Consider the following 19768-nt stretch of genomic DNA (forward strand, 5'->3'; position numbering starts at 1 on the left):
CTAAGTAAAACGGATGCTAATGGAAAGGGACAAAAAGGCCAAAATAGCCAAAAACTTAGAAGATCCTTCTAGCAGCACAGCAAATCAGATTTGGGGAAGTCAGGGAACTGTATTATGGGTAGGGAAGGAGGCCCCCGAGCTTTGCTGAAGTCTTCGTGCTTTTGTAAAGGCCGAGATGGATCTGACACACCAGATCTGTCCATCAGTGAGAGTAAAGGCGAGATTGACAACACATCATCACATGTTTAAGTTCCTGTAAAGCCTTGCCCTTATCATGAAGGGACTTAAGCAAATCAGCAGCAGCTTCAACAAAGAAGTGTTTATTATGTAGAGGGGCATCCATCAACTTAGCCTTAATATCATCAGGCAAAGGTTGAAGCTGAAGCCAGGAATACCTCATCACTGAGCCAAAAGCAGCAGCCCTAGAAGAAGTATCTGCTGTATCATCACTACACTTGATGGAATGACGAGCCACCTGAAAGGAAGTCCCTAAAAGGGAAAGAACACAAGTTTTACCCTCAGAGTCTAGACGATCAGAAATAACCTGACAGGCCTGGGAAAGAAGTACCTGGGCATATGGGTCTGATAATTATCAGTCCTAAAAGCCAGAGTAACAGAGGTATACACCCTTCTTGCCTAGCCTTTCCATGGCTCTGCTATCTTTATCAGAAAGCAGTCACTTAGGAAAAGGAAGCAATTAAGAAGGTTTGTCAGAAGGTACTGACACCACCAAGGTGTCAGCAGAAGGACACCTGGACAAGAACTTACAGTCCTGAGGCACCCTATAGAGCCTATCAGATTTCTTGGGAGCATGGGCTGAGAATCAGGAGCCTTATATGCATTAGAAGAGGCATCCAGCAAAGCACCCAAACATGAGGGTCAGCAAAAGGTCTGGGAGAATCCATCTGCAGTAGCTCATAATACCTTTTTTGTATCTCAGAAATTTGAGCACAATACCATTTAAAGAACTTCATCATCCTAGAAATAGTGTCCACAAAAGAAATCTCTTCAAAGGGAGTATAAGGACTGGTAGTTTCCTCTTCCTCTGATCCATAATCCAAAGGAGAGGGAATCTGGGAGGACTAAGCAAGGGATTCCTCATCAGAATCTGCCTCCTCCTCAGAGAAATCTTGTTGTCTGGGTCTCTTAAGGAAGGTAGATGACCAAGGGGAGACTGGAACAGAAACTCCCCGAGGAGGTTTTAAAGCCATCAAAGCACTAAACAACCCCGAGTTAAGGACTGCTATTCACTTTGTGGATCCTTAACAGCTGAAGAAATAGGTTTAGTCTTCTGCTTTTTCTTTAAGGGGACATCTGCCTTAAAAATTTTGGAAGGCTCTGACCCTGGACTGCATTCAATAATTGTTGTAGGCACTTCTTCTCTGACTAAAATTTGGAGGACACCCCTAGGCCCATTGGAAATAATCAGCCACGGTTCCGCCTGAATGTCTGAAGCGGATGTCTACAATGCCTCATCGGATGTCCCTAAAGTCGAATCCCCACTGGTCTCCAACCCGGTCGCAGCAGAAGAATCCAACAATAACGTCAAGCAAAATTCTGAGCTATAACTCATCTTGGGAAGGGAGTCCAGTGGAGGCTGAACAGCAGAAGATTCCTGCCTATGTTTCTTGGCCTTCTTCCCAGACGGCTGTCCCTTAGAGCAGAAAGTTCCCTCCATCATGTCTTTAGCAAGAAGCTTAAGATGTTGATTCTCCAGATAAAGTGCCAAAGAAGAAAGCCTACTAAGAAGGGTTTTGGAAACAAAGGCTTGACAGATAGAACAGGATGTATTGTGGTGGGAAGTGTCAAGGAAAAACAGACACTGGTTGTGACGGTCTTCATGGGGAATCTGTCTCCCACACTGGCATTTACCCTTTTTGGATGACATGAAACCCCAAAAGCAACAATATAGCAAAAGAAAGATAAGACAACAAAAACCCAATGAGGCACTTATCTGAAATGGCTTGGTGAACCAGCAATGGAACAGGCATTCAGACAGAGGATCAAAAGATGGCGTTTGGACTGGCAACAAAGAAGTTCTGAAGATGGTACGTCTGGATGTGACCTTTATGCCCTATGTTACACGAGGAGCATATGTGTGATGTACAGAATACATTAAAGCAACCTAAAGGCTTTGGTATACCGGCCGGATGTCAGGCTGCCCTTTGCAGGGGATCCCACTTGTAATGAATACTGCAACAGTGTACTGGAAGGGCATCAACATATAGTGTTTATATTACTTTGCATACACATTTACTTCACCTGTCTCTAAAAATACTGATGCTCTTTATCAAGCAATCCCACCTTACATTATAAGAAACCGTAACATTGTTTTAAACTTTGCAGGTATCAAGCAACATTAATTCTCAGGCTTAGAATTCTTACTGCTTTTCATATACACGTGCTTTAACTGCATCATTAATAATGCTTCTTAAACTTACTTATCCTGTAAGCCCAACTTTACATTAAAAATAAAATCTGACATACATTTGAACTTTGCAAGTATCTTCAATCCTTTGGATTAAAACAAACAAGTTTCAACATTATTTACAAAGAATCTAATAATCCAGTCTTCAAATAATAGTTAACCTGTTCGGCAGCCCTTAATCATTTATCCATATGTCACTTCTTATTGAATTAATGTGGCTCTTTTGAACCTATCTTAACACCCTGACCCTGCATATGTACATACGAACAAGCAGCATTATCTCAGATGAGCCTCATTTTTGCTTATGTTCATCTTTAATCCCCAACGACATATCTGCATCTCAGTCCACATTCTCTATATTTCAGTTTACAAACACTCTAGTCAATCATATGGGCCATTTCTCAATCTGCTGAACAGACTTCTAAAGATATTTTTATTTACACTTTGTAAAGCAGGTTAGTCCCACTAGGCCAACTACCACTTTTTAGGGGAGACCCAAGGTAGTATTCATACAAAGGGAAAGTGGCCTGGGCACAAAGGAACATTACCTACTCTTTTTAATAAATGCTGTGGGATGTTTTATATCCAACTGAGCTGCCACCAGCTCAGGCAGATGGGGCCTTGGTTTAATGAATGATGCATACAAATAGATCATTTTACCATTCCAGTGTACATTTAACACTGCCAGTAAAGGAAATTTAAACTTCACTTTTTTTTAAACATGCCTTTCAAATTGCATTTATAAAGCACATTCTATGCTGAAATGTCAAGTCAAAACAGTCATGCTTTACTGCAAAACTAGTTCATCCCTTGATTATTACAATCTGTATATTACTTGAACCTTTTCATAAAGAGATGTGAAAACTACTGGGATCAAATTAGGTTTTTCTTACTTCAACTCAGTTTCTGGCAACTCCAGTTTTCAACTAATTTAATACTTAATGAGTACTTAGCAAACCCTGTCCAATCTACAATCTTACATTTAACATACTCCAGTAGGGCAAACTTATCTTCTCTTTACAAAACACAATTTACTGTCAATAAAAATAATACCTGTTTGGAAGCCTTGTCATCATTTATTCATTTTACTTTGTTTAATTGTAATTCTGATGTTTTCATATGTTCTCAAGTTCGCTTTTCTCATTTTGTCACATCTAGCATATAAATCCGGCTCCATTTGGCTGAACTACTTCATTGTAACAATGACCTTTTCTCAAATATCTGTTAGCTGCTGCTTGATACGACTGAGGCTTCCTGAATATAGGGTTTCCACTTCATTACCTCTAACTAACTGCAAGAGCTGGCATTTGAAACAGCCCTGTTAAATCCCACACTTCAACTTTAATTACTTCCATGCTACTAGTAACCTCCTTAATATTCATTCTCAACATTTGCTTAGTCTCTTTCAGTACAGGGAATTGAATATTAAACCTACTCCTTTCTGAACTGCTTGCCACTTTGCTTCCTTCATACTTTCTTGAATACCTTATTTTTCCTGGAGCACTGTTCAAGAAGTGACACCTTCAGTCGTCTTTGAGCTAAAAATCTGCTGCAAGTTTTTCTGCTTTAACTTTATTTGCAAAAAACTTGAGGGGGCAACCTTCTTCCAGTGCCACATGTGCTCACTCCTCTTCATGTTTTTGGAGGATTGTGAAAATAGTATCTGAGCTGTTAGAGAGTAACTGGAAAAAGTTAGGGAACTGACATATTATGAATACCTAGTAGCTACTGGAGGGGCTTAGAAAATAACTGCCAGTTTAGAACTCCAGATGTTACATATATTTGAGGATTCTTGGCAAGGTTGCATGCTGACACTAACTCACACTTTGTGGAATTGCCACTGTGAAGGACAAGGGCTATGGTCTCACAATCCACACTGCTGCTGTCAATTAATATGTGATGGTAAACGCATTAAAGCTGCACTGTCTGGTCTACATTTAGATATATGTATAGTTTTTTTTGGGGTGCAAAAGTCCTTAATAGTGTGTGTGGTAGATGCTTTAAACAGTACAAATGCACATCACAAATAATCACTGCAGAACTGTACTCATCTCAGACACAGCTTGCCTTCAACTGTAATCTTCCCAAAGGTAACTGAAAAAGAGCCAATATTACTTTGCACATATTGATATGCACAATATTTTCAAGGAATAATGACATCTTTCTACCACCACCAGCCTTCCCTGTCTTAGCAGTAATGCTACCACCAGCTAGACCACTCAGACACCCCAAAAGCACAATTATTGTTTTACCCTTAAATAAGGCAAGCCATTACTGATATGGTGGCAACAGCTTGATCAATGACGCTGCAAAAGGTACAGTACAACACTTGAGAAATCACAAAGGCTAGCAACTACTCATACACATTAACAAACCACTAGCCAGAAGCTTTTGAAATCAAATAATAAAGTTATCTATATGAGATAAAGGAAACTGAGCAATGCACTTTGTAAAATCAATTATACAAATAGCTTACACCTGTAAAAAAGAAAATACAAACTAAACTTGCTTAAACAGAGAGGCGGCTTTTGGAAGAACTGCATCTACAGTTTATTTCAGCCTGGCACTAGCAGAAACTACATATACTTGATGTTCCTTCTACCTCTGACTTGTAAGTATAAAACTCAGCTGCACAGGACCACAAACAAATTGTAGAAAAATTTAACTCTGTCCAGGAATGATTACACAGTTTAAAAATAAGATGGTAACCCATTCTGATAATGTTTTGCTACTCAGCAGTGTAGCTGGCAGAACTCATTGCCTTTCTTCAGTTTGAAAAATTATTTTCCTGTTTCCAGAAGTCTTAATTGTGGGCCATATTCTAAATAAGGTTATGCATTATTTCAGGTTTTAGGCACTGCCTGTGTGTGCACACATCTGAGAAAATATTCCTGTTCCTACAGTTATTGACTCCAGAGGACAGTGCAAATAAGATAATCCATTACTTGAGCTATTGGCAGCTGCAGATGTGTGCACATTTGAAAAGCAAATTTACTTTCAGTTTCAAACATTTCTGCTGCATTTCAATTAAAGGCAGTCAAAAACTCAGTACTATTTGCATGTTATACAGTTGAAAGGACAAACCACATTATGAATAAAATACTTTTAGCTTAATACAACTTTATATACAAACCACATTATGAACAAAATTGCTTTCAGCTTAATACAACTTTATATATGTTTTACTGAATGATAACTGCAAGCTTAAGCTTAACACCATAAAATAATCTTGGGATGTACAATTATAGATACTTTAGGGGTCTAAATTGATACGAAGAAGGCTCAAATATTAATAAAAATTCAAAGAAAAAGGCTTACAACTTTAGCAGCACATTTACAAAGAAAGAGATCTGCTGCCACAACTGCAAAGTCTGCTACAAGGCTCTAAGCTTCACATACCATAATCTGAAGACTGGACTGATTTGCCTGAGTAGGTAATGTGGTTGGAAAGAACATTGGCTAAGCTAACTAAATGGTCCACTTTTGTGACAGACTGGTGTCCTGCTTGGTATTAGTTTCTTGCCTTTCTCCTGGTAAGTGCCAGGAATATGCTCCATTTCCCATACAACCCAGAAGTGGATAAAGTGGGTAATCAGAAAATGGATGCATGAATAAAAGATCTTCCCATTTTAGATAACTTTGGTGGAAAAAGTAAGAGATGACACCCACATTGAACTTATTTGGGGAGCTTTTCTCCTCGAGTCTCTGCTGAAAAAGGGCTTCAAAGAACCCAGACAGACTAACCTGGTCAACACATGTAAAAATAAATAAATAATGGAATTTTTCAAAATCTTTTTTTGGAAAGAAGAAATGTGAAATGTTAAACAAAATCATTGCAAGAAATTGTTGAGTGAAACTATGGTATTTATTGTGGTGCACCTGATGTATATTTAAAAATGTACAGTTTTGAAAATAATATTGAATTACACAAGAAGATACAAAAGTTTAATTACTATACATTCTGGAATAAATTGATAAACTGAAGTAATTAGTGCAAAAACACTGTTTTCTACACAACAAACATTTTATGATCACCTGTAAAAAATCACAGACTGGCTGATTGTTTAAAGTTACTGCAGTCCTTTTTCGCCCCTACTAATAAGCAGTAAGGTTTTACTCATTCAACTAACTAAGGAGCAGTAGTTTCAAAACGAGTAACATACATTTAATGTCATCAATACTCCTATCATTTCCAAAGGCAATTATTTCCCACTTACAACACTGTACCCAGTCACTAAGTCAAACAGAAAGCTGCATCTCCCACAAGTGACAATGTTTTCAGATATAAAAAAAAAAAAAAAACTGCATACTGCTCCACATGGTAGTTACCATGCCAACATATAATGGAAGCATTGTGCTGGACCCCTTTTCATATACCAGTAAATTAGGGGTGCTAGGAACAAAGAAACAATTAAATATGGGTCAGGTCGTAGAAAGTAGCTGAGCAGCAATGGAAATGTAAGTTATAACAATAAATGGGACACAAATATAAAGTTAGCTGCCAACTAAACATTGATTTATGTACACTAGCTAGACAAGGGTGATGTTCACTATTCTTTTAAGACTTCAGATGCGTATAAGAATACAGAATGCACTGGATAACCAATTGAAAGGCAGAAATAAAAGGGATTAAAAAACATATTTACTTACCTGCATTGTGCTAATACACAGACTCCTGTGAATCACAAACTGACTCAGAGCTGCTGATCGCTTATAACTGTTCCTTCCATGGACCATGAGCAGTCTGCCTAAATTCTTAAACTGTGTCACTGAAAAGTCAGCAGCAAGAGATGCCTGCATGCCTTCCTAAACAAAAGGAAAACAAAAAGAGTTAATAAGCCATTTCTAACTAATAGAAATGCAATTTTACTCATATTATGACAATACAGTCAAACGTATTAAAGGAGGAACAAAAATGTATTTATTGCAGCAAAACACAATTCATAACTCCAAGGAGGTTGTTCACTACTTAGCGATTAGGTTAACATTACTCTTCAGTAGCAGAAGGCCCACAGCCTACTACCTTAGCTATAAAATGATCTTCAAGTTTCAGAGTATCAAAGCATATCACAGAATCTAAACAATTCATACTTTTCCATTTATTTTCTAATCATTTGTTTTATCTAGTTCAGGGTCATGACTGAGACAGAGCCTATTCTGGTAGTCAGTGGGCACAAAGCAAATAGAAACAATTCCCTGACAGGACTCCAGTCTCTTATGGAGTCACACAAGCTTGTGTATTTTATTGCATAACCAAAGAAATACCAAAGAGGAGGGATCTACAAATTTTTGTACTTCAGCTCTTGAGGAAAGCTTATCAAAATTACATTAAAAATCAATTGTGTCTACAAAAAAATGGCAAGAGAAGGTCCAGTCTTCAAGATAATGAATTTTAGTACCTGGCTGTTTAATCATTTCCAGGCTACCAAATGTATTATTCTTATCCCACAATGCAACACGATGATGAGCCTCTCAAGGTCATTATTACTGTAGGACTTCAAAGATAGTGGCTGAATGAGAAACATGCTGACTAGAGTCCTCCTAGTGTGAAAACTGAGAAACTGTTTAGAAAACCAGTAAAACTTATCAATATTGGTAAATTTTGGTAACTGGCTAATAATTACACTGACTGGATGCCAGCAAAAATGAAATTTGGAAAAAGCAAGGGAAAAGTGACCAGAGAATTATAACACAGAGGAAAAAAAAAAATGAAATGCCCACAGACATGTTAAAAATAAATGGGATAGTGGAGGAATATATAAACGTAAATGAAAAAAGGCTGGAAAATATAAGAAGCTAAAAGGAGCCCTTCAGATAAGTTGTTAAAACTATGGTAATCAGTGACTGACATAATGGAAAAACTGGCTGGACATGAGACTTCTAAAGAAGAAATGTTTCTAAAAATAGTAGAGGTAAAATACAGAGTATGCAGAGAAAACCTTAGTTTTTTATATGCCATTAGAACTGGAAGGAGTGGAGTGTTATTAATTTTATGAAAATAAAAATAAGTAGATAGACTGGTATCCCACAGAAAAATGTGTGTACATGCTCCAAATCTGGCCCTTAGAAAGCAACTGACTAATAATGATGCTATCATACCAGCAGATAGAGCTGATCCAGATAAAATTGTTTCAAAGGGAAAAATACTAAAAAAACAGTGCTTCTGAAAAATAATTATTTACCAACTACTATATGAAACAGAAGCAAGTTTATCTCACTATACCCAGCTGTCTTCAGAATATTTTTTTCATGGAGAACTGAAGATGTTTGTTGAAGCAGAACAGGCTGTGGAGGAAATATTAGTCAACAAAGACTGAGCCAGCAAGATGAAGGGAACTTTGTTTGTCAATTTCTGTCAGTAGGAAAACCCAGAGAGACAGAAAGAGAGAGAGGAAATGCTTGAGCAAAAGAAAATAGACCAGGAGCTGAACAAAAGAACCAGATACACATTGGACTTAAGACAGAGGTCAGTGGTGGGAGATCATGACGATCAGGAAAAAGATGAGCATCAAATTACTCTTTGTGAATAAGTGGGAAAACTGTAAAACATCAATCCCTCTGGATGTAGTTTAAATGTGAGATGTGTTTTTTACAAGAACATCTGGATGAAAAAGGATGGTGGTTTGCTGACTGTGTTAAACTCATGGGAGAAATGTAAAGAATAAACTCCATTTTACTTCATTAATGTTTCAGGACACTGAATAGACTGAAGAACTGATTCAAAGTAGAACATTTTTGTTCATATTAACACTTGTATAAAAGTTTCCTGACATACACTCCATTTTATTTTATATATTATACAGTCAAAGATATTTTAAATGTGAGGTAGGAGAACATTTCAATGGTATCTGATATATATACTAGTGATATTAAAGTAAGAAAGTTTTCTTTCTTATTTGTAATGCATCCATGCTTTACAGTATAAGATGAAATCTGGAAAGAAGCATGGTCAATTTGAAATAATATAATGTTAATATAATGTCGTCACCTATGGTTGCAGGATGGGACATAAAATATGCATTAATCATGTTATATACAGAATTAAAAGATAATTTCCCCACTTTTTATACAAGTGGATTTCTAGATTAATGTGCTTGGTTTAAAGCAAAAAAAAAGATTAATAAACAGAAATGATGAAAAACCTAGAAAATGGCAGTTCTTTCTTACATTTGCAAGTTAACTACCTGTTGTTTTCCATTAGCATCTGCAACTGGCTGAAGACAAGTACTCTGAAGATGGAAGCAATTATTTACGAGAGGTTTGAACACTGTGTTCTGAGTGAAATTAGAGAAGCACAATGTACTTAACTCATAAGGGGATATTGGCAAGCACTTCAGTAAAAATAAAAGGTAAAGTATAAAGACAGAAGTTGTGGGAAGTAAATAGTTAATAAGCAGATGTCTCCCCAGCAGTATTAGCACAATGCATTAATTAAATAACAGTGGATAAATTAGTTTACTTATCCAAGGTTAGCCAATGCGCTTTTTCTTATGGATAAAAGCTAATATTTACTGAAAAAGCATGGATGATGTTTCTCCCACAATGGGAAGAGAATAGTTAGGAGTCAAGGACAAGACAGAAATTTGTTTAAGTAGGAACAAAGGCTCTACCATGCACATTAGCATGGTTAACCATTGACATTAGAATAAATACCTGTGGCTGCAGCCATCAGTTTGGGACAAAGGTCTGGGAAGATGTGACGTAGGTTCAATAAGAGATGGGAAAAAGAAACTACAGACATTACCAGCCTGTCAGTCAGTATGTATGCATATAAGCTGTGTGCTTGCATGTAACCTGTAAAATGGAAACACATTCAAAAGAGCCATCGTGTATAATATGTGGGGATAATATTTTTTTTTATCAGAAGGGCTTCTTTGTCAATATTAATATGGAATGTAAATGGTCTTACAGCTATAGAGAAAAAGTGAAGAGCATAAAGCTATATTAAAAAGTGCAAGGTGCAAACTGTAATGTTACAGATGATGCATTTGGACAGAAATGAGCATATGAATTTAATAATGAAAGAATTCTGGGGTGGACGTTATTCAGCAGCATATTACGGGAAAAGGAAAGGGGAAGTAATAATACTGACTGTGAAGAGAGTCACAGTAGTGACAAGAGAGGAAAAAAAAGGACAATAATGGTAGATTTTGTTAGCAAGGGGTTATAGGAAAGGGAAGAGAATTACACTGGCATGTATTTATATTCCACCTAAAACTACAGTTATGGAGTTTAGGATGATATGGAGAAAAATAAGAAGTTTTCATCATGGTACTGTTTATAGATGGGGACTGGAACTTTATATACAATAGTGAAGATGTATCGGGGGGGGGGAGTAGAAGGGAAAATATAACAACAGAGGTTACTTGTCTGAAAAAAAAAACAGAAAACAATACGAGAAGATAAGATTTCCAAAGAAATATATGAGAATATTTGGTACAGAAGATGTCAAAGTCAACAGCAGGAACTCAGAGAGAATTTACATATTATTCCCCAACATATAACTGGGCTAAACTTTAATAAATTACATTTCACCTGAACATTTGCATTTAACTGAAATCTTTCAGACCCATCCAATAACTGTATCAATCATGCACCAATAAAGACAGATATAGAGATACAGAGTAATGAATTAAAAATGAGACATGGGTGAACAACAGTTATATTGATTATTATATTAATAAAGTAACAAAAGTGTATAGTAAGAATTACTCTAACATGGGAATAGAGAAAGGAGATTCTCCAATACGGATAACTGCAATTAGAGAAAATAGACAAGAAGGGGCTGGAATTTATGAAAGTAGCTGGCAAAGTAACCAATGTATTGGGAAAAAATAATTAGACAAGGAAAGGTAATAAAATAGGAATAGGCCAAGAAGACATTTGGATTGCAAGCTAGTGATTGCCTTCCCTGTCAGGGATTAACAGCATATAGGCAGAGAGAAAGGAAAAGGGGTATCCTAAATGAAAAACCTGTACTAGTTGAGTTTTTAATACAATCTAGAGCAGACGCTGCTGTTAAAAAGGGATAATTAGCAGGGCATATAAAATACTCCATGATAACTATAGGAATCAATCAGAAGAGGTCAGAAAAGATTGGGAAGAGAGATGCAATTCACAAAGAAACAATGGGAGGACTTATGTATGGCTCCCAAATATGAAACAAAGTCTAGAAGATTTAGGATTTTTGCCTGGAAATCTACTCCCAAGCAAACTCCAAAGAATTTTCCTCATGTAGATGGCAAATGTTGGAGGTGTAATGGGGAAGAAAGAGGTACCTGGGAAACTATGTTTTGGGAGTGTAATGAATTGTCAGACTTTAACAATTTGTTGTACTGCACTCTATCAGGAATACTGAGTGAGCTCCTTATTTCTCTGCCTTCCCTGTATATCAGCTATTTGCCTTACTCAGGTTTGTAAATTTTATACTAGATGTAATTACTACGCTTTTATTATATTTTACAATGTTTTTGTATTGTGCAGCTTTTCTCCCCAGTACCTGCTGAAAATGTGTTTCTGACCCAGCCAGACTTTCCTGGTTACCAAATGCTAAATAAACAAATTGTGGCAATAATACATGCAGAAAATGCTTTGGAGTAGGAGGAATGAGGTTTAAGAGAAGGCAGGAATTTAATAATTTATGTAATGTTGCTTAGATTATACATCATATATATATATATATATATATATATATATATATATATATATATATATATATATTGTAATATAGCCTACAATATTTGCAAATGTGAACTTATTTATTTATTTACATTTGTTTACTGGGTAGTGTCTTTATGGACCAGTGCCCCTTTTCAATGGAGACCTAGGGAGATAAGTTCCAAAACAACTGTTTGACAAAAAACATAGCAAAGAAAAAGATAAACAAATTACATATATGAAACAGGGGTCCACTTCAAAATACTGACTTTAAAAATCCCTTAACTCAATATACTGAGACCAAAACACTGAAAACTCAAAATACTGAAACTCAAAACATCAAAAAAAAACAGTACAGCAACACAACTATATTGCAGCAGAACTACATACAGAAACATATTACTCTTCTGCAAGTATCAGCATGGGGGGCAAGCCCCCCTGCACACCCCCTGTGGGGATTTTGAAGTCAGTATTTTGAAGTGGACACATGAAACAGGTAATATACAATTTCAGGGTGCAGATAAGTGAAGTAAAAAAAAAATGAACAAAAAAAAAAAGAGGTAAAATATAATATCTGAGTACAGGTAGGTGATGTGCAAAATACATACAAAATAAAAAGGCTGTATTCATAATCCTCTTTGCATATACATATATATATATATATATATATATATATATATATATATATATATATATATATTTAGTAATGGGTAAGAGGTAAAGAAGAACACAATAGGAAAATTAGATGATGAAAGTTCTTAAAAGGTTGATATAATAGAGAAGAGAAGTATATAGTTGGGACAGTTGGAATTTTTGAGTAAAGGTAAGTCAGACTGAAGGAGTTACCTTGGGTGGGTACAGAAGCATAGCCAGTGGTTTGTAAAGTGTTCTTTTAAGAGTAGTTTAAATTTACGATTGCCAGAATTTTTAAGTATATGCTGGGGCAGTAGGTTCCAAGACTTGGATATTTTATTAGAATAAAGACAGTCACCATAGTATTTTTTTTCCTTAAGGAGTAGTTTATCAGAAGATCTTGGGCACCTGGGGTGTGTTTGGTTCAAATAGGCTGAGGAGACACGGGCAGTGGTTAGGTTTGTGGATGATATTATGTGTTATGATGAATCAGTTTACAGTCAGTAGGTTGGGTAGTTCAAGCCAGTTGGGTTGGTGAAATGTGGTACAATGATGTGATTTATGGGGCTGGTTTATGGCAAACTTGGCTATTTTGTTATAACAGCACTCAAAGTTGTTTAGGTCAGTCTTGTAGATGTTGAAGATTTGTGCGCAAAAAAAGAAGGGTGGAAAGTAGGTGGGATCTGGCAGCGGAAAGTCTAGCATAATTAGTTAGGAAAGGTTTGGCTCTATAGAGTGAGCCAAGATTGCTGTGAACTTTTTTGATTGTTAGTGATATGTTTATGTTAAATTTTAGATAGTCATCTATTGTTACACCATGAAGTTTAGTTTGATTAACTGGTTCAATTTTTGTACCACTGGCAGAGTAGATAGTAAGGGAAATTTGGTTATTTATTGTTCTTTTATTGCAGAAGACCGTAAGCTTAGTTTTACTAGGGTTGAGAATAAGTTGAAGGTTGGAGAGGTATTTTTTGACATCTTGGAGACACTTTTGTGTTTTATCTTGTAGTTCTTGGGAAGAAGGGGCTGAGCAGATAAGAGAGGTGTCATCAGCGTATTGACCAATGGTGGCTAGCTGAGTGGAGGACCTGAGCTCATTGGTAAATAAAATAAAGAGGATTGGTCCAAGGATGGATCCTTGGATAACTCCCACAGAGATGGGGGGAGGGGTGGGGGCAGTATATTTTTCCATCTAGTGGACTGCTGTCTGTTTGAAAGAAAACTATGAAACCAATACAGGGCTGTTATACTGAGGTTATAAGTTGCTAGTTTGTTGAGCATTATTTGATGGGATACTGTATCGAAAGCTTTGGACATATCGAGGAGAGTAGATGAAACAAGTTGACCTTCATTTCTGAGGAGATTTACGGTGTTAGTGAAACTGATGAGTGTGGTATTAGTACTATGCTCAGGCCAGAAACCATGCTGGGTGTTAGATAAGAAGATGTAGTTAAGGAGATAGTCAAGTAGTAACTAAGGGGGGGATAGGATAGCAATTGGACAGCAGTTTGTGAATTCAGCATAGGGGCCACCTTTGTGTAGCAGGATGACGTGATATTTTCCAAAGGAAAGGATCGTATTGTTCTGAAATGGAGCGTTTGATTAAGATAGATGCTGGGTTTGACAAGGATGGGGTAGTTAGCCTTAGAAATTCACTAGGTAACTGATCTGCTGCAAGAGTACAGAGTTTTTACTTCGAGTAGGAGCTTTTTGTTAGTATGGTTCGCTTACTTTATATAAATGCAAGTTTGCCGGTGTCACAAGTGATAATGCTTTCCTACTTTTTGATTAAAAAGAGAGGACTGAGTTTTGGACATGATTCAAAAAGTGTTAGGAAGGTAGAAATTACTTGAGAAGGGATAGTTAGTGAGTGGAACAACGTAAAAACAGACTTTTAAAGCATGATGAAAATAAGGGAAGAGGAGATATAGGAAAGGAGTTATAGAAATTATTTAAAGGGGTTGACAAAAGGTTTAAGCACTGCAGAAGGGAAATCTGATAGAGCAAGCAAAGAAGCAATTGCAGAGTGCTAAAAGAAAAATAAGGGAGCATTTGGATAAGTTGCACAGTTTTAGAAAGGTTACTGTAAGGTACTATTTCTTGACTGTAGAGCACAGAAAGAACTGGCTTGCACAAAAAAAAGGTAAAAGAGTAAAACTGCAGCTAATCTTAGGGAACCTATGACAATAACAACCAGAGCTCCTCCATCTGTATGACAGATATTTTAGATATTTTAGACATTTAAGAAATCTGATACAAAGAAGGGGAAAGGGATAAACAAAAGGCACAAATGGAAATATTTATGCAAAATGTAGTTTATGTAAACATAAGAAGTAGAGGAGGCTCAAGAATTAACAGTCAAGACAGGAAGAGATTAAATATAAAAAATAAAATAAAAACAGTGGTGTATAATCAACCAACATGGAAATATCCATGAACAGACAGTACTGCAATGGCAATTTGGAAGCTAAGAGAGTAGACAGTGACAAAGATCTAGAAGGCTTTGTTCAACAACATGGAAGTGGTGGCCAAAAAGGGTAAAGATCTTTTATATCTGGCTTCATATAGACCCATTTCAATTTAAACCATGACTATACAGTGATTATATCTACAAAAGGTAACAGAATGCCAAAATGTTATCAAAATTAACAGATGTACATCAATGTGGTCTTTGTGGAGGGGAGAAAAACAGTTAAAAACATTGACAGAACAATGATGATCCAGAGGGAATTTGCATATAAGAAAATACCACTACTGTTGGTGAGTCTTGAGGCACAGAAAGCATATGACAGAGTTAGCTGGGATTTTTAGAATATGATAATGGAAGCATTTGCATTCCCAGATAAAATAATACAGTTAATAAAGAGGATATATGAGGAGTCAGGGGCAAGAATTAAGGTGTAAGGGTTCCTGTATGACAAGTTGTCTTTCAACTGAGGAACAAGATAATGTCCTCTTTACTCTCTATTATTTGCTTTACATTTGTATCCGTTAGCAAAGAAAGTAAGGAATTCACAAATTCAAAAATATGGCGGACTGTGTTAATCATGAAAACTTGGAGATCATAATAATTTGCAAATGATAAATCCAGGAAAGGACATTATGATGCTGTGGAACACATTGAAAACAATGTTTTGGTGGGTATAAAATAAATAGGTAAAACAAAAGTTACAGCAGTGAAATGTGTATCCTTGCATGAAAATGGTTGAGCAATGTCAATACATGGGACAATGACAAGAATAAGTATTTAGGTATATGGATTTGGGCAGATAGCCTAGTACCTACCTATGAACCTAAAAAATCATTCTGTAATGGTAGCTGGAGATATGTGTGAAAAGACTAAATGGAAAATAATGCAAAAATTAAGAAACCCATAGCTTTATTACGGATCTGTGAAAATGTTTTTAATTCATTTAGCATTATATATAGGCCAAGTCTATTTTTATCAACCAGTGGAGAAGCTGTGGATGACAAGTTTTAAAAAGTAGAAAGAAATTATTTGGGAGGGAAGAGGGCCAAACGTTATGTACATAAGTTGACTCCCCTTGGGATGAGGAGATTTAGGACTGCCAGATTTGAGGGGGTATTTTAAAGCTACACAATTAAGGTTTATTATATTCATAACGCAAGCAGAATTATATAAATCAAAGTGGAAAAGAATGATGATGAAATTGGGGGGGGGCTTGAAAAATAAACAGGGACTAGGATTTTGAAAGCAAGTTCTTGAGGAAAATAGTAATAACCAAATTAGCATACTAGCAACAAGTACTCTAAAACTAAGCCAGTGTAAGAATGGAGAAAGGAGATTTTGCAAATAGAAATGTCTCCATGCAGGGTATAGACAATAAGCAAGACAAGGCTGGAATTTACTGGGGTAATTTACCAAAGCAACCAGTTTATTTAGAGTAGATAACCTGAGCTGGAAATGTAGTACAGTGGAATAAGGCAAAGCAAGGTTGTGAACTGCAGGTTACAGACTGAATTTCTTACCATGGATTTACAGCAGGGCATATGCAAAGTGAAAGGGATAGGGGAGTGATGTTTGAAAAACTAGCACTTGTGGGTTTTTTTAGCTGAATCTAGAACAGAATAGAAGAAAATATGTTGTGAAAAGGAGATAATTAGTAGAACAAATATATTGTATAATAACTATAAGCATCAATCACAGGAAATTAGAATAGAAAGGAAAATTAGAAACGAATAATGGAAAAAATCTATAAGCCACTCAAGTATGTAGCAAAGTCTAGAAGGTTTGGGATTTTTGCATGGAAGTTTTTGCAAAGGTATTTCTACACCCCACATAGACAGCAAATGTGGGAGATGTGATAGGAATGAGTGAGGAAATTGGGAAGATATTTTGGGAATATAATGAGTTTGTGGATTTGAAAAGTTCCTCTGCAGAGTACTTTTGTCAGAAAATTTCAGGGGAACTAAAGGAAGTAACTAAAGAAATGATTTTTTCAGCTGGGATATAGGATCTGAAATGTCTAGACATAGTAAGGCCTTAGTTAAGTTCATTTACTATTGGCTACAAAAAAACGAAAATCAGAATCTAAACCAACCTTAATGGGAGTTTTGAATATTGAAAATGAGGCAACTGGAGGAGGAATCTTAAAGGTAAGGAAACAATTTCAAAAAATAAATGGAATTTGTGGGTAAACTACATGCAGAACAATGTTCAGGAGGAGGAAGATTGAGGTTTTAAAGAAGACAAAAATTTAGCAGTGTTTGTAATGTTGGAGTAAATGAATAAAAAATGTTAAAAGGAACACACACATTTTTATTACCGCACACTTATAATGGAAACTGTTATTACAGTGTTTATTTCTTATTAATGTATGCAAACTCATGTTGTAACTTAAAACGTGAAGCTTTAATAAATATGTTTTGTAAAAAGAAAGGATATTCACTGCTACATTTACAGTTTGATTAAGAAAAAATACCAGGCAGCCTTTATTTTTTTTCTTGCATTTCATGAGTAAAAGAATTTCAGGTGGCATGTCTTTTATTACCATTGCAATCAATAACTGTGGGAGTTTTCTCCATTGTTTCTGAGATTTTCTTAGAGTATGCTCACTTGGGCCCAGGTACCCTCTCCGTTCACCACTAGAGATGTACTGTTAAAAAATACATACATAAAAGTGAGAGAGAGAAAGAACTTTTTGGGCTCATTCATAAGCATCTTCTCTCCTCTGGACTTCAGAGAATCTTTTCTCTAACTGATACATTTTTGTTCCTATCTTTTTTCTCCCATTGGGAGTTTGCCCACCATTTTTCCTTTAAAAAATACACAATTTGTTTTACGAGTGTGCTCAGCCTTACCAAGAGGTGCGCTGTGTTTATCTGAATTGATCAGCAGAACAGCATAACACCCACAAATATCCTATCTGATGAAAATTTTCTAAACCTAATAGTGAACTCCTCTCGCATCAAGGGATAAAACCATGAATATGGCACAATCCACCTCACCAGAGTTCAATTAGGGGCTCAGGCATCTCTTCGAGTTGGTATGAGAAGGATCGAAGTACTTATCTGGGAAGGACAGATGTGTACTGAGATTGTCCAATATCACAGAGAACAGGCAAGTAAGCAAGATACAGCACAAGAAGAAGCATCTGGCCACCAGGCTACGTCAAAAGTAGCTCTCAATGTGAGTGTATGCGAGTATGAACTCGTATACAGCAGAGTATTGTGGTCTCCATGGTGGTACAGGTCTATCAACCCATTCCAGATGAGTGGGGTTATGTCTTAACATGCCATTATTGTGAATGAAAAAAGTCAGTTTGTGGAAGGTTTGATAGATAGTAGGCATGGTGGCAAAAAGTAGCCTAATATGCCATTACTGTGAATGGAAAAAGTTAAATTGGAAGAGGTTTGATTGATGGTAGCCATGGGGGACAAAAAGTATCGTACTATCTCATTATTATGGATGGACAAAGTCTGACTGGGGAGGTTTGATGGATGGTAGGCATGGGGGGTAAAAAGTAGTCTAATGTACTATTATTGTGAATGGACAAATTTCGACTTGGGGGGATTTGATGGATGGTAGACATGCGGAAGACAAAAAGTATCTAGGAAAAATTCTAAGCCTACATTAAACAGCATTTAAGATAACATTTACCTGAATAATCTCTTTCAAAGATTCCTATGAAGATTTTACTTTTACTTTTCCCTGTTTCTTCAAAACTGCAGACTTCTGCTCCAACACTAGGTTCACTATTCCATCTTAAAACTAGGCAAACCTAGTAATATTTTCAAATATAAATCTTCTAGCCATGTCAACAGTAGTATCTACTTTTCCATCCATCCATATACAACCACGTTTCCCATTTTTCCACATGGAGTAGGGGGTGTCACGTCAACACTGACAATCATCACTAAGGTTCACACCTCCAGGGGGCTAGCCCTGCTACAGTTATTTTCCATACCACACACACACACACACACACACACACACACACACACACACACACACACACACATTAACACTCACACCTATGGAAAATTTAGTGTCCAGTCCACCTTCTGCAGGTCTTTGGGATGTGGAAGGAAAATGGAGCACCCAGATGAAACCCACACAAACACAGTGAGCATATGCAGACTCCACAAAGAAGGTATCCCAGCCAAGAATTGAACTAGAGAACCTGTTGCTGTAAGGAGACAACACTACCTGCTGCACCACTGTGCCTACTCTTCAAAAAAACAATAAAAGAATTAGCACAAGATTTGTGTAATGACGTCAGATATTTCCAGTGAAGTGAAGTAATTTGCCCCCCTTAGTTCATTTGGTAAGACTTCTGTTTCTGAATCCAAGTAAAACAGACATGTTTACCCTGTTCAGTAAGTGCTGAAGTTTCTTACATCCAGAGTTCACTCCTCCTCTGCCCCACTTGCAAAGATTATGACAGGCTGCCAGGGACTCTTCTGATGACTCAGGTGAGGCACTCAGATGCCAAGTCCCTCGCTCTAGCACTCGAAGGATTCTATGGCATTTTTGCTTCACCCTACATTCTTAGAACACGTCAAATTTCCTCAGTGACACCACTTGTT

General features: G+C 36.6%; 1 protein-coding gene across 1 annotated transcript in view; it reads right to left on the reverse strand.

The window, feature by feature from the left end:
• The window catches only part of ATP9A (ATPase phospholipid transporting 9A (putative)), a 2147009-nt gene that overhangs the window by 444619 nt on the left and 1682622 nt on the right, over positions 1-19768 (reverse strand). The window contains exon 23 of the mRNA XM_044090027.1: positions 7079-7234. Coding sequence (XP_043945962.1) covers positions 7079-7234 — 156 coding nt within the window. The remainder of the gene's footprint in view (positions 1-7078; positions 7235-19768) is intronic.

The sequence above is a fragment of the Protopterus annectens genome, chromosome 12.part0, assembly GCF_019279795.1.
Source record: "Protopterus annectens isolate FY-2018-M chromosome 12.part0, PAN1.0, whole genome shotgun sequence".
Taxonomy (NCBI): domain Eukaryota; kingdom Metazoa; phylum Chordata; order Ceratodontiformes; family Protopteridae; genus Protopterus; species Protopterus annectens.